Below are 14,343 nucleotides of genomic sequence, written 5' to 3'. Positions count from 1 at the left end.
GTCCGCAGCTCGTGTTCGTGCGGTAACGTTCTCGCTTCCCACGCCCGGGTTCCCGGGTTCGATTCCCGACGGGGTGAGGGATTTTCTCTGCCTAGTGATGACTGGGTGTTGTGTGCTGTCCTTAGGTTAGTTGGGTTTAAGTAGTTCTAAGTTCTAGGGGACTGATGCCCATAGGTGTTAAGTCCCATAGTGCTCAGAGCCATTTGAACCAGCCATTCTTCCCGCTATGCCGAGGACCCAGGTTCGATTCCTGTTACTGTCACGGATGTTTCCTTAGCAGGAGGACTGGTAAAGGGTGTACCAACCCCCGTGAGGCTACTGGAGGAGCTACAGGTACTTGAATGAGAAGTAGCGGCTGCAAGGTCAAAAAAGCCGATAGCGGCCGGGAGAGAGATGTGCTGATCCACATCCAAAGTCACCGCTGGCAGAAGGTGACACGGCGATCGGTAGCCCCGATTGGTCCACCAGGCCAGTTTTACTTTTTGATTTGCTCGTTTACAGAGCACTTCATTCTTTGTGTTGTGTACATAGTTCTGCGTACACAACTTTCCCACTAGAGTGCGCCCCGCTAAGCACAACAACGTAGGTGCAGCACTCGTCCGTCTCCGCACTACGATGTGGTGGTGGTGGTAGTTAGTGTTTAACGTCCCGTCGACAACGAGGTCATTAGGGACGGAGCGCAAGCTCGGGTTAGGGAAGGATTGGGAAGGAAATCGGCCGTGCCCTTTGAAAGGAACCATCCCGGAATTTGCCTGAAACGATTTAGAGAAATCACGGAAAACCTAAATCAGGATGGCCGGAGACGGGATTGAACCGTCGTCCTCCCGAATGCGAGTCCAGTGTGCTAACTACTGCGCCACCTCGCTCGGTCCCGCACTACGAATTGGCACTGCCATAGAGACGGACCAAATTCTACTTCCGCCGATCCGCGTATTAATATGTAACGCAGCCAATGAGATTGCTGCTAACGTAGAACCTTTTCTTCTTGCGGATCACACTCGCGCAGTGATACATGAAGGCGCGAGGTATTATGACGATTGTACAGACCTCCGATTAGTCAGTCTGCTTTTGTCTGCACCAGTCTGTACCAGTAAGCATTAGTCTGTACCAGTCTGCATTTGTCTGCACCAGTCTGTACCAGTCAGCATTAGCCTGTACCAGTCTGCATTTGTCTGTACCAGTCTATAGTCAAGTTTTAGTCTGCGTCTAATAAGATTACCATATTCCGGTCCATAGCCACGAAGATAAATGTATAGACACTTCTGTCAAGTATCAGAGATATGTGAGAATAAGATTAACGTACCAATACCAAGGGAACATCAGAGTGTCAATTGTAAATAGCATCCAGAACCAAGTTAAGTAATTTCTATGCATGTTATTATTTTAATAAATGTGTGTGAAAATTAATCAAGTTCTGTTTAAAGTTGGTCACCGTCAGTCTGCTACTCTAAGCGTGCAAATGGCATTTCTATCGTCTGACCTAACGGCAGAAGATAAACACGCAACGATAAGACCACGATTCACATTGCTGACTCTCGCCTACTTCATTAGAGCGACAACTCAAATAATCTGATGGTGTGTGTACTGAAGGTCTTACAGTACGCACACCACACTTTGAAACTGGGAGACTCATGTTTGTGAAAATATAAATATATTCTAAGACAAAAAAGACGACGCACATTGATTGAATTTTACGAATGGGACGGAAATAGGTAGATGTGATGCTCCACCGATCAAATGCTTACAATTTCAGAAAAAATCGATGAGTTATTTAAGATACAGGGCTTCACACTTTGGGCACCTCAATAACTCGTTGGTCCACATCTGGCACTTATAAATGCAGTTACGCTGCTTGGCATTGATTGATAGATTTATTGGATTTGTTGCTGAAAGGAATCGTGCCAAATGTGGTTCAATGGGCGTGTTAGATTGTCAACAACGCGAGCTGGTTGGAGGGCCCTGCCCATAATGGTCCAAACGTTCCAATTTCGGGACAGATCCGGCGACCCTGCCGGCCAAGGTAGGGTTTCGCAAGCGGGAAGACAAGCAGTACAAACTCTCGCCGTGTGCTGGTGGCCATTATCTTGCTGAAATTTAGCCCAATGGAGATAAATATCACCGACACGGCACTGTGCTGTAAGGCTGCTGCGGGTAACGACCATAGGGTCCTGCTAACAACAGAAATGGCACCCCAGCACAACACTCTTGGATGTCGGGCCGTACAGTGGGCAACAAACAGGCTGGTATCCCACCAGTGTTTGGGGTGCTTCCATACATGTCTTTGCTGCTCGTATTGGCTCAATTCGAAGGAGGACTGATCATTGGAGACAGTTCTACTCAAAGAGATTCTAGGCTGAAGATGGGTCTGGAGCCTCTCCGGACAGTGGTGGGATACAGAGCTCAGTGTCGCCCACGATATGGTTCAACAGTTGGGAGTGATGGTCTGCAGTGCCAGCTCTTTTCATAGCAGGCCACCTTTTTTTGCTTGTCATCCGCTGTATCCTTACAGCAGAGCAGTACGTCGGAGATATTCTATCTCCCATCTCCCTTTTTGTAAACGTTTCAGCAAGACAATGGACATCAGGGTTCGATTCTCACTACTGCTGCACTCAGCCTCATGAGGTGAACTGAGAAGGAACTAGCTACTTGGCTCAAATTCAAATGGCTCCAAGCACTATGGGACTTAACACCTGAGGTCATAAGTCCCCTAGACTTAGAATTACTTCAACCTAACTAATCTAAGAGCATCAGAAACATACATGCCCGAGGCAGGATTAGAACCTGCGACCTTAGCAGTTGCGCGGTTCCGGACTGCAGAGCCTAGAACCGCTCGGCCACAGCGGCCGGTTGAGAAGCTACTTGAATGAGGGCTTCTACTACTTGTCTTTCTGCTTGCCACAATCTACCTTGGCCACCAATTCGCCGGATCTCTCCACGACGAGATTGTTTGGAGCATTATGGGCAGGGTTCTCCAACAATCTCGAAATTTTGAAGATCTGGCTCGTCAGTTGGACAGAATTTGGCACGATATCCCTCAGGAGGAAATCCAAGAAACCTGTAAAACAATGCCAAACCGACTAACTACTTGCATAAGGGCCACAGGTGGACCATCGCGTTATTTACTTGCTCAATCTGGGAAGCTATTTCTCTTGAATAAATCATCCAATTTTTTTCTGAAATTGTAATGATTTGTTTGTTTGTACATGTAGATCACATCTACCGCTTTTCTTCCCATTCGGGTTATTTCCTCATGATGTGTCTTTTTATTGTGTCTTAGAGTGCACTTCAACTAAAAGTTTCGGGCGAACGGGAGGGGGGGGGGGGGGGGGAAGTGGAGGGATCGAGCGGTTCTAGGCACTTCAGTCTGGAACCGCGCGACTGCTACGGTCGCAGGTTGGAATCCTGCCTCGGGCATGGATGTATGTGATGTCCTTACGTTAGTTAGGTTTAAGTAGTTGTAAGTTCTAGGGGACTGATGACCTCAGCAGTTAAGTGCCATAGTGTTCAGAGCGATTTGAACCATTTTTGAACCTACATCCATTCATGTACATTGTTCATTTCGATGGAATTGGGCAATTCCAGCAGGCTAATTCGACGCCCCATACGTCCATAATTGCTGCAGAATGGCTCAAGGAACGCTCTTCTGAGTTTTAACACTTCCGCTGGCACCAAACTTCCCAGACATGAACATTACTGAACACATCTGGGATGCCTTGCAACGTGCTGTTCAGAAGAGATCTCTACCTCCTCGTACCCTTACCGATTTATGGGCAGCCCTGTAGGATTCATGTCAATTCCCTCCAGCACTACTCCACAGATTAGTCTGGTCCATGCCACTTTGTTCTGCGGCACTTCTTCATGCTCGAGGGGGCCTTACACGATATTAGGCAGGTGAACCAGTTTCTTTGGCTTTTCAGTGTATATTATTCGGCAGATGATCAAAAACTTTTGATTCTGTATATTGAACTCCTTTGTGAGCCACTCACAGGCTTAACAGTGGATAATGAAGGTCATTTTTGTCGTCTAGTGTGAATTCCTAAGGGACCAAACTGCTTGGGTCACTGGTCCCTAGACTTACACACTACTTAAATCAACTTAAACTAACTTATACTAAGAACAACACACACACCCATTCCCGAGGGAGGACTCTAACCTCCGACGGGAGAGGCCGCGCAGTCCGTGGCATGATGCCTCAATCCGCGCGGCCACTCCGAGCGGCAATTATTTATGACGAATTTCATTTGCGAATATATGTATCGTGACGGCGCAGTTAAAATGGCTAGTGCCTTGAAGAGGTACCTATATGACCTCGTTGGGTCAGTACCACTTTTGTTCTTACTGTTTGCTTTTTGAAATCAGTTCTTTCTAAGAGATGAAAGAGGCTTACACAAGACTGACCAACGCGGAGGGCAGCTTTAAATCAATCTTCGGACTGAAGAGCACAACAGCACACTCAGTTTACCGAGCGAGGTGGCGCAGTGGTTAGACACTGGACTCGCATTCGGGAGGACGACGGTTCAATCCCGCGTCCGGCCGTCCTGATTTAGGTTTTCCGTGATTTCCCTAAATCGCTCCAGGCAAATGCCGGGATGGTTCCTTTCAAAGGGCACGGCCGACTTCCTTCCCTAATCCGATGAGACCGATGACCTCGCTGTCTGGTCTCCTTCCCCAAAACAACCAACCACACTCAGTTATTGCAGGGCTGAAATACTGCCACGGTCTGTGCTGGCCAGCACTCCTAGAACTTAGCAGTGACCGGTTTACTAAGCTGGATCGCTGCGCCTGCGCATGAGGTGGATCTTGTGCGTCACGCGGAGAAACCGGTGGGTGCGCACGTTTCGGTGAGACACGGAGGTGGTCGGCGAACTGACCCCGGCCGTGACCGGCGGCGGCACGGCGAGTCGTGTTCTGTAGTGTGGTGTGGTGAGGTGTGGTGTGCCGGGTAGCGACGTACCGCACCGCAGTGCGCTGCCCGACCGTAACGGAACTGACCCGGACGCCGCCGCAGCGGCCGACAACCTCCATCCAGGCGGCGCCCAACGGGACGCTGCTGGCTGGCTGGCTGGCTGGCCCACTATCGCCTCAGCGCAGCTCGGCTTCACCGCCGTGTTCCGGCCCGCTTTACGAAACCCAGCCCCGGAACCCGGGCGCGGCCCCGATTTCTCGGGCGTCCGTCACTGCAGCCGAGTTTTCGCATCTTCTCCGTTTCACAGTGTAGAAAGGCTACGGTACGGTCGGGCGAGGAGAAATGTAAAGGGAACTAGAGCTGAAACCACACCTACGCTTACTGTTAAAAGTGCTATCACACGGGGGTGTCAAGTGAAAGCACTGAGGATTTTCTGGTGGGGAAGACGCAGCATCTTATCTCGGATGGAGATTCATCGTCAGGTGCAGAAGTAACTTCGGGTGTGCCCCAGCGAAGTGTGCTGGGACGACTGATATTCAAATTGTACACGAATGACGACAGCAATAACAACCTGAGACTGTTTGCAGGTATCTATGGTGAAGTACTGTCTGCAAGAAACTGCATAAATATTAAGTCAGAATTTGATAGGATTTCAAAGTGGTGCAAACATTGACATAATTACTTCCCTTTTAATACCAAAATTTACAAGCACGACCAAGGACCAACAGTGGGAAGCCCTCTCAGTGGCCTATTAGATGAAATATTTATCAACCACATAGAAAATAAAATTCTAACACCAAATGATAACATCACAAGCAAGGTTAAATTCTATAGGAGATATGTAGTTGACACCTTCATTCTATTTGATGGCATCGAGGATGAAGTGACAAACATTTTTAACAAATTCATTAGCCTACATAAAAATATTCAATTCAATCTTGAACAGGAAGAAGACAGCACCATACCTTATCTCGACGTAAAAATATCAAAACAGAACCAAAAGGTAGCTTTCAGTGTTTATAGGAAACCTACTGGCACTGAGACCAGTATACCAAACTCCTCAACACATCCCTCCTCCCACAAAGGCTGCTTATAGATCAGTGCTGTACAGAGCAAACAAATTTCCACTTCCACATACAGAACTCCAACAAGAAATAGAAACCATAACATATACTGCAATAAACAATGGATATGACCCTACTCTAATTAATACCATGTCACAACAGATAAAAAATATACTGAACAAACAACATCAAACTACACTCACAACTGACAGTACCCCAGCAGTCAAATATGCAAAAATGTCATACCTTGGAGTAGTATCAGACAAATTAACAAGACTATTCAAAAACACAGAAGTAAAAATCAGTTCCAGCACCAACAACAACCTAAGTAGGAAGCTTATTCACAATATAAAACCACCAGATACAAGTCTTGATGCATCTGACATTTACAAAATTACCTGCACCCAATGTAATAAATATTATATCGGCCAAATAGGCAGAAATTTCAGAACCCGATTCATAGAACATTTACACTGCTACAGGCTTGATAAATGTAACAAATCAGCAGTAGCAACTCACATTAAAGACACAGGGCACCCTTTGAAAATCGAAAACAACTTCGACATTTTACACAAAATAGGAAAAAGTAAAAGAATGGATATCATTGAACAAACGGAAATTTTCATACATAACACAAATCATGGAGATAACATTCTTAATGAAATAACCGACTTCAAAAACTCAAGATATTAAACAGTCTTAAGCCAGTTCTAAGTCAATATATTCAAGATACGTCAGTGTAAATAATTGACTACAAATCTGTCAGTACCAAGAATATCGATACAAAACCTCGATAATCGGTACAGACTCACATGCTACAGTCCGCCACCTTGTGTTGTGTGTATAACATCGAAGCAATTTGTGCAGTGAATTATGTTGGCACTCAGTGGGAAAATATAACGTGCAATTGTGTAATGTCAACCAACAGCTCCGCCATTACACCAGTGATGCAAGTGAAACAGCAAGATGATGAAATTATAAGTGATCAACTGTCATATAAAAGCCTTTCACACTATTTTCGTAACACATAACTGATGCAAATCTATCTGCATCCTATACATGCTGTGATATAAATAGTCAACCACAAAGAAGAAAACCAGCAGAAGAAATCACTTGATTTCGATTTCTAGACATACACTGCCCGCTCCCTCCCCCCCCCCCCCCCAAATGCCACACCAGCAGCTACAGTAAAAAACAATGGGCAAAGTGTTCTAGATTAATCTAGTTTAGGACTGTTTATTTTTAAGTAACATTTCTGTATGTATGTATAAACGCCTGAAGATGAACAAAACATGTTCGAAACGCGTTGCATTATGTTAAATTAAGCATAAAATAAAAAAGTGACTGGTAGCAGAAACTTGAAATAAATGATTGACATCTTTCTTTAAATGTTCAGGAATGTAAAATTGTGCATTTCACAAAACGAAAGAAAACTTAGTATCCTATGAGTATATGTTGTTGTTGTTGTCTTCAGTCCTGAGACTGGTTTGATGCAGCTCTCCATGCTACTCTATCCTGTGCAAGCTGCTTCATCTCCTAGTACCTACTGCAACCTACATCCTTCTGAATCTGCTTAGTGTACTCATCTCTCGGTCTCCCTCTACGATTTTTACCCTCCACGCTGCCCTACAACGCTAAATTTGTGATCCCTTGATGCCTCAAAACATGTCCTACCAACCTATCCCTTCTTCTAGTCAAGTTGTGCCACAAACTTTTCTTCTCCCCAATCCTATTCAATACCTCCTCATTAGTTACGTGATCTATCCACCTTATCTTCAGTATTCTTCTGTAGCACCACATTTCGAAAGCTTCTATTCTCTTCTTGTCCAAACTATTTATCGTCCATGTTTCACTTCCATACATGGCTACACTCCAAACGAATACTTTCAGAAACGACTTCCTGATACATAAATCTATATTCGATGTTAACAAATTTCTCTTCTTCAGAAACGCTTTCCTTGCCATTGCCAGTCTACATTTTATATCCTCTCTACTTCGACCATCATCAGTTATTTTACTTCCTAAATAGCAAAACTCCTTTACTACTTTAAGTGTCTCATTTCCTAATCTAATTCCCTCAGCATCACCCGATTTAATTTGACTACATTCCATTATCCTCGTTTTGCTTTTGTTGATGTTCATCTTATATCCTCCTTTCAAGACATTGTCCATTCCGTTCAACTGCTCTTCCAAGTCCTTTGCCGTCTCTGACAGAACTACAATGTCATCGGCGAACCTCAAAGTTTTTACTTCGTCTCCATGAATTTTAATACCTACTCCAAATTTTTCTTTTGTTTCCTTTACTGCTTGCTCAATATACAGATTGAATAACATCGGGGAGAGGCTACAACCCTGTCTCACTCCTTTCCCAACCACTGCTTCCCTTTCATGCCCCTCGACTTTTATGACGGCCATCTGGTTTCTGTACAAATTGTAAATACCCTTTCGCTCCCTGTATTTTACCCCTGCCACCTTTTAGAATTTGAAAAAGAGTATTCCAGTCAACATTGTCAAAAGCTTTCTCTAAGTCTACAAATGCTAGAAAAGTAGGTTTGCCTTTTCTTAATCTTTCTTCTAAGATAAGTCGTAAGGTCAGTATTGCCTCACGTGTTCCAACATTTCGACGGAATCCAAACTGATCCTCCCCGAGGTCCGCATCTACCAGTTTTTCCATTCGTCTGTAAGGAATTCGCGTTAGTGTTTTGCAGCTGTGACTTATTAAACTGATAGTTCGGTAATTTTCACATCTGTCAGCACCTGCTTTCTTTGGGATTGGAATTATTATATTCTTCTTGAAGTCTGAGGGTATTTCGCCTGTCTCATACATCTTGCTCATCAGCTGGAAGAGTTTTGTCATGACTGGCTCTCCCAAGGCCGTCAGTAGTTCTAATGGAATGTTGTCTACTCCGGGGGCCTTGTTTCGACTCTGGTCTTTCAGTGCTCTGTCAAACTCTTCACGCAGTATCGTATCTCCCATTTCATCTTCATCTACATCCTCTTCCATTTCCATAATATTGTCCTCAAGAACATCGATCACATATAGAACCTCTATATACTCGTTCCACCTTTCTGCTTTCCCTTCTTTGCTTAGAACTGGGTTTCCATCTGAGCTCTTGATATTCATACAAGTGGTTATCTTTTTCCAAAGGTCTATTTAATTTTCCTGTAGGCAGTATCTATCTTACCCCTAGTGAGATAAGCTTCTACATCCTTACATTTGTCCTCTAGCCATCCCTGTTTAGCCATTTTGCACTTCCTGTCAATCACATTCTTGAGACGTCTGTATTCCTTTTTGCCTGCTTCATTTACTGCATTTTTATATTTTCTCCTTTCATCAATTAAATTCAATATTTCTTCTGTTACCCAAGGATTTCTAGCAGCCCTCGTCTTTTTACCTACTTTATCCTCTGCTGCCTTCACTACTTCATCCCTCAGAGCTACCCATTCTTCTTCTACTGTATTTCTTTCCCCTATTCCTGCCAATTGTCCCGTTATGCTTTCCCTGAAACTCTGTACAACCTCTGGTTCTTTCAGTTTATCCAGGTCCCATCTCCTTAATTTCCCACATTTTTGCAGTTTCTTCAGCTTTAATCTACAGGTCATAACCAATAGATTGTGGTCCGAGTCCACATCTGCCCCTGGAAATGTCTTACAACTTAAAACCTGGTTCCTAAATCTCTGTCTTACCATTATATAATCTATTTGGTACCTTTTAGTATCTCCAGGATTCTTCCACGTATACAACCTTCTTTCATGATTCTTAAACCAAGTGTTAGCTATGATTAAGTTGTGCTCTGTGCAAAATTCTACTAGGCGGCTTCCTCTTTCATTTCTTAGCCCCAATCCATATTCACCTACTATGTTTCCTTCTCTCCCTTTTCCTACACTCGAATTCCAGTCACCCATTACTATTAAATTTTCGTCTCCCTTCACTATGTGAACAATTTATTATATTTCATCATACATTTCTTCAATTTCTTCATCATCTGCAGAGCTAGTTGGCATATAAACTTGTACTACTGTAGTAGGTGTGGGCTTCGTATCTATCTTGACCACAATAATGCGTTCACTATGCTGTTTGTAGTAGCTTACCCGCATTCCTATTTTCCTATTCATTATTAAACCTACTCCTGCATTACCCCTATTTGATTTTGTGTTTATAACCCTGTAGTCACCTCCTCCTGCCACCGAACTTCACTAATCCCCACTATATCTAACTTTAACCTATCCATTTCCCTTTTTAAATTTTCTAACCTACCTGCCCGATTAAGGGATCTGACATTCCACGCTCCGATCCGTAGAACGCCAGTTTTCTTCCTCCTGATAACGACATCCTCCTGAGTAGTCCCCGCCCGGAGATCCGAATGGGGGACTATTTTACCTCCGGAATATTTTACCCAAGAGGATGCCATCATCATTTAATCATACAGTAAAGCTGCATGTCCTCGGGAAAAATTACGGCTGTAGTTGCTATGAGTACACGAGGTCTACAACTTTGCTTCCACCGTTTTTTTTTCAAAGTTCGCTGTTGCATTGTGAAAAACTTACCAAAAATTATGATTCATAGTATTGCCCATTGCTGGCCACTACATTCTCCCATCTTTCGGATAGCATACGAATCCCGTGGCGGAAGAACTGGGCGTCTTTTGTGGGGATCCATGAATCGATTCAATTTTGCACTTGTACATATGATCGGAAGTGCTGGTTAGCCAGACTGTATGCCGCTGATCGAAAAAAAAGTGGTAGTCAGAAAGAGCAACGTATGCGGATAACGGCGGGAGGGATAGGACGTCTCATTTCAACATTTCCATGTATATTTTGACGGGCTTTGCGATATTGGGTCAAATACTGACCTGCTGCAAAATTACTTTTACGTGTCTATCGCTGTATTGTTACCGTTTGTGCTTCAGTGCAGTGACTGTTTTCGTCTGTTTCAGTAGCTACGAAAACGTTCTGTCTTCCCCCGCCATGCCGGTTTTCGACATCAAAATCACCGTACTTAAGGTTTTGAAAACATTCTCTGTACGTTCTTCCACTAATAGTTCCTTCACCATTGGTCTTACCCAGCATTTTAAGAGCCACAGCCGCAGATTTCTTCATGTTAAAGTAGGAAATTAAAACTTCCCGCAAATGGCGAGAAATGGGTACGTAACTTGACATACTTAATCGAGAATAACCTTGTGATGCAATCACAAATCGACAAATATTTTTATGGCATTATGTTTACTGATGCCTAAGCTTATTGTATTACACCTATGACCAACCACCTGAACCCCACATGCCTTTACTGTCGTCTGTTGCAGAACGGGCGCTTCAGTCTGGAACCGCGCGATCGCTACGGTCGCAGGTTCGAATCCTGCCTCGCGCATCGATGTGTGTGATGTGCTTAGGTTAGTTAGGTTTAAGAAGTTCTAAGTTCTAGGGGACTGATGACCTCAGATGTTAAGTCCCATAGTGCTCAGAGCCATTTGAACAGTTTTTTTTTTTTTTTTTTTTTTTTTTTTTTTTTTTTTGCAAAACGAGGGAAGCAAAGTTGTAGACCTAATAATAACAGTGAGTCACAGTTGGAATCGGTCAACTCGCACAAATACCTGGATGTACCACTTTGTATGGATATGAAGTGGAACAATCACATAGGCCGAGTGGTGGGTAAAGCAGGTGGTAGGCTTCGGTTTATCGGTAGAATACAGGGAAACTGCAATCAGTCCACAAAGAAGGTTGCTTACAAACCACTCGTGTGGCCCACTCTAAAATATTGCTCAAGTGTGTAGGACCGGTAACGAGACGGGAGTAGCAGTGGATATAGAGTGTACACGGAGAAGGAAAGCACGAATGGTAACAGATTTGTTTGACCCGTGAGAGAGGGTTATAGTGGTGCTGTAGACACTGAACTGATAGACTCTAGAAGATAGACGTAAACTATACCGAGAAAGTTTTTTTTAAAAAAGTTTCAAGAAACTGCTTTAAAGGATGTCCTAGGAATTTGCTACAACCTCTTACGTATCGGTCACGTAGGGATCGTGCGGACAAGATTAGAGTAATGCATTGGCGTACCCTTTACCGTGCACTTCGCGGTGATTTCCAGAGCAGAGATGTAGATGTAGATACAGATAGAAGCCTTTGTTACCGAGACCACTAACGCGGGCCGCTCCTGTGCGGAGACGCTCGGTCGCAGGTGAGCCGGTTACATGCCAAACTTGCGCGGTCACGTCGGAAACGTGATGGTACGCATTTCTCCTCCTTACACGAGACATCACAAGAACGCGTCACCACGCAACCCCGGTCAACTGCTGTTTGTGTATGAGACATCGGGTGCAAACTTTCCTCATTTCAGCACGTTGTAGCTGTCGCCACCGGCGCCAGCCTTCTGTGAATGCTCTGAAAAGCTAATCATTTGCAGATCACAGCATCTTCTTCCTGTGGGTTAAATTTTGCGTCTGTAACACGTCATCTTCGTGGTGTAGCAATGTTAATGGCCAGTAGTGTATATCACTGCACGCCGATCTACACCTCTAGACAGATAACAGGCAACAGATTTTGGATGCCCCTGTAGGCCGGTAGCAGCGTTCTTCCGGGGAAGGCCAATTCCCCCACCAAAAGCGCTGCTCGGTCTTGCGTTTGCAGACAGACTATACCCCCACAATCTTGAGACGATGAGAGGGTATCCTAATATTAGCGGCGGACAGCTCTCCCGCGAGCGCGCTGTTTTTTGCGCCGCCGTGGGCACCGGAAGCGGGAGGAGGCCGGGGACCACCGCGGAGCCACGCCTGCGCACGTGTGCCCTCGCCGTGGCTGTGGCTGTGGCGGTGCCGCATTGCGCCACGCGTGGGAGGAGCGCGGCCGTGCGGGGGCGGACGGGTTGCGGCGGCGGCGGCGGCGGCGGCGGCGCTAGCTGCGCCGGCCCGCTCTGGGCTGGGCCGGCGGCCTCTTCCGCATACTACTGTGCCCTGCTGCGCTAACGGTCCGCTCCGCTCTGCCGGCTGCTACCGCGTGGCGTGCGAGCGCAGCTGTCCGGGCTGCGTCACGCGTACAGCTCCCTGTCCTAGGAGCGGCGGTTATCGCTGAAACTGACCGGTCTTCGGTTATATCTGTTATTTTGCACGCCAGGTTAATCTGACTGGTAAAACCGCTCCAAATAACCGGTTTCTGAAATAACTGCTTTTCGGTTTTTATTTTCTGAAATAAACGTAGAAACTTAACTAACATCTACGAGAGTCACTCCAAAACAAATGCACACATTTTTCTTTAAAATCCATCTTTTATTCTACGTGTTTGAAAATTTTACTGCGTGTAGATACATCCTTTAGGAACAATATTTTCATTTCTCCACATTATTTCCACCCCTCTCAACTGCTTTACGCCATCTTGGAACCAGCACCTGTATACCCGCACGGTAATATTCTGGACCAACCTCCTGGAGCCACTGTTTGGCACCGTGCACAAGGCAGTCATCATCTTCAAACCTTGTTCCACGTAGAGAGTCTTTCAGTCTCCCAAAGAGATGATAATCACATGGAGCCAGGTCAGGACTGTAAGGCGGGTGTTTCAGTGTTGTCCATCCGAGTTTTGTGATCGCTTCCATGGTTTTTTGACTGACAGGTGGCCATGCATTGTCGTACAACAGCAAAACATCCTGCTTTTGCCGATGTGGTCGAACACGACTCAATCGAGCTTGATGTTTCTTTAGTGTCGTCACATATGCACCAGAATGTATGGCTGTTTCACTTGGCATGATGTCCACAAGCAACAGTCCTTCGGAATCGAAAAACACCGTAGCTATAACTTTTCCAGCAGAACTTGTGGTTTTGAATTTTTTTCTTGGGTGAATTTGCATGATGCCAGTCCATTGATTGCCTCGTCGTCTCTGGCGAAAAATGATGGATCCATGTTTCATCACCCGTCACAATTCTTCCAAGAAATTCATCTCCCCCATTCTCGTGCTGTTCCAAAAGTTCGCTGCATACCGTTTTTCTTGTTTCTTTGTGAGCCACTGTCAACATCCATGGAACCCACCTGGCACAAACCTTTCTTAACGACAACACTTTCAGTATTCTGCAAACACTTCCTTCCCCCATCCCAACGTAGCGTGACAATTCGTTCACTGTGATGCGTCTGTCAGCAGTCACCAATTCGTTAACACTGCACATTGTCTGGAGTGTGCAGTACGAGGCCTGCCGCTGCGAGGACAATCCTCAATATTGCCGTGCCTGCTTGTGTCACGTAACCTGCTTGCCCACCGACTAACTGTACTGTGATCGACAGTAGCATCTCCATAGACCTTTTTCAACCTCTTGTGGATGTTTCCCAGTGTCTCGTTTTCACACCACAGGAATTCTATGACACCACGTTGCTTCTAACGAACGTCAAGTGTAG

The 14,343-nt window shown here is 45.2% G+C and overlaps 1 protein-coding gene across 1 annotated transcript in view; it reads left to right on the top strand.

Annotated features, from left to right (window-relative positions):
- LOC126336064 (uncharacterized) overlaps positions 1 to 12,929 on the top strand; it is a 30,970-nt gene extending 18,041 nt beyond the window's left edge. The window contains exons 3-4 of the mRNA XM_049999544.1: positions 4,947 to 5,173; positions 12,595 to 12,929. Coding sequence (XP_049855501.1) covers positions 4,947 to 5,173; positions 12,595 to 12,929 — 562 coding nt within the window. The remainder of the gene's footprint in view (positions 1 to 4,946; positions 5,174 to 12,594) is intronic.
- Positions 12,930 to 14,343: the final 1,414 nt, after the last annotated feature.

This window comes from Schistocerca gregaria, chromosome 2 (genome assembly GCF_023897955.1).
Source record: "Schistocerca gregaria isolate iqSchGreg1 chromosome 2, iqSchGreg1.2, whole genome shotgun sequence".
NCBI classification, from domain to species: domain Eukaryota; kingdom Metazoa; phylum Arthropoda; class Insecta; order Orthoptera; family Acrididae; genus Schistocerca; species Schistocerca gregaria.
The sequence above is the reverse complement of the archived record's forward strand: the minus strand, read 5'-3'. Positions and strand labels throughout refer to the sequence as shown.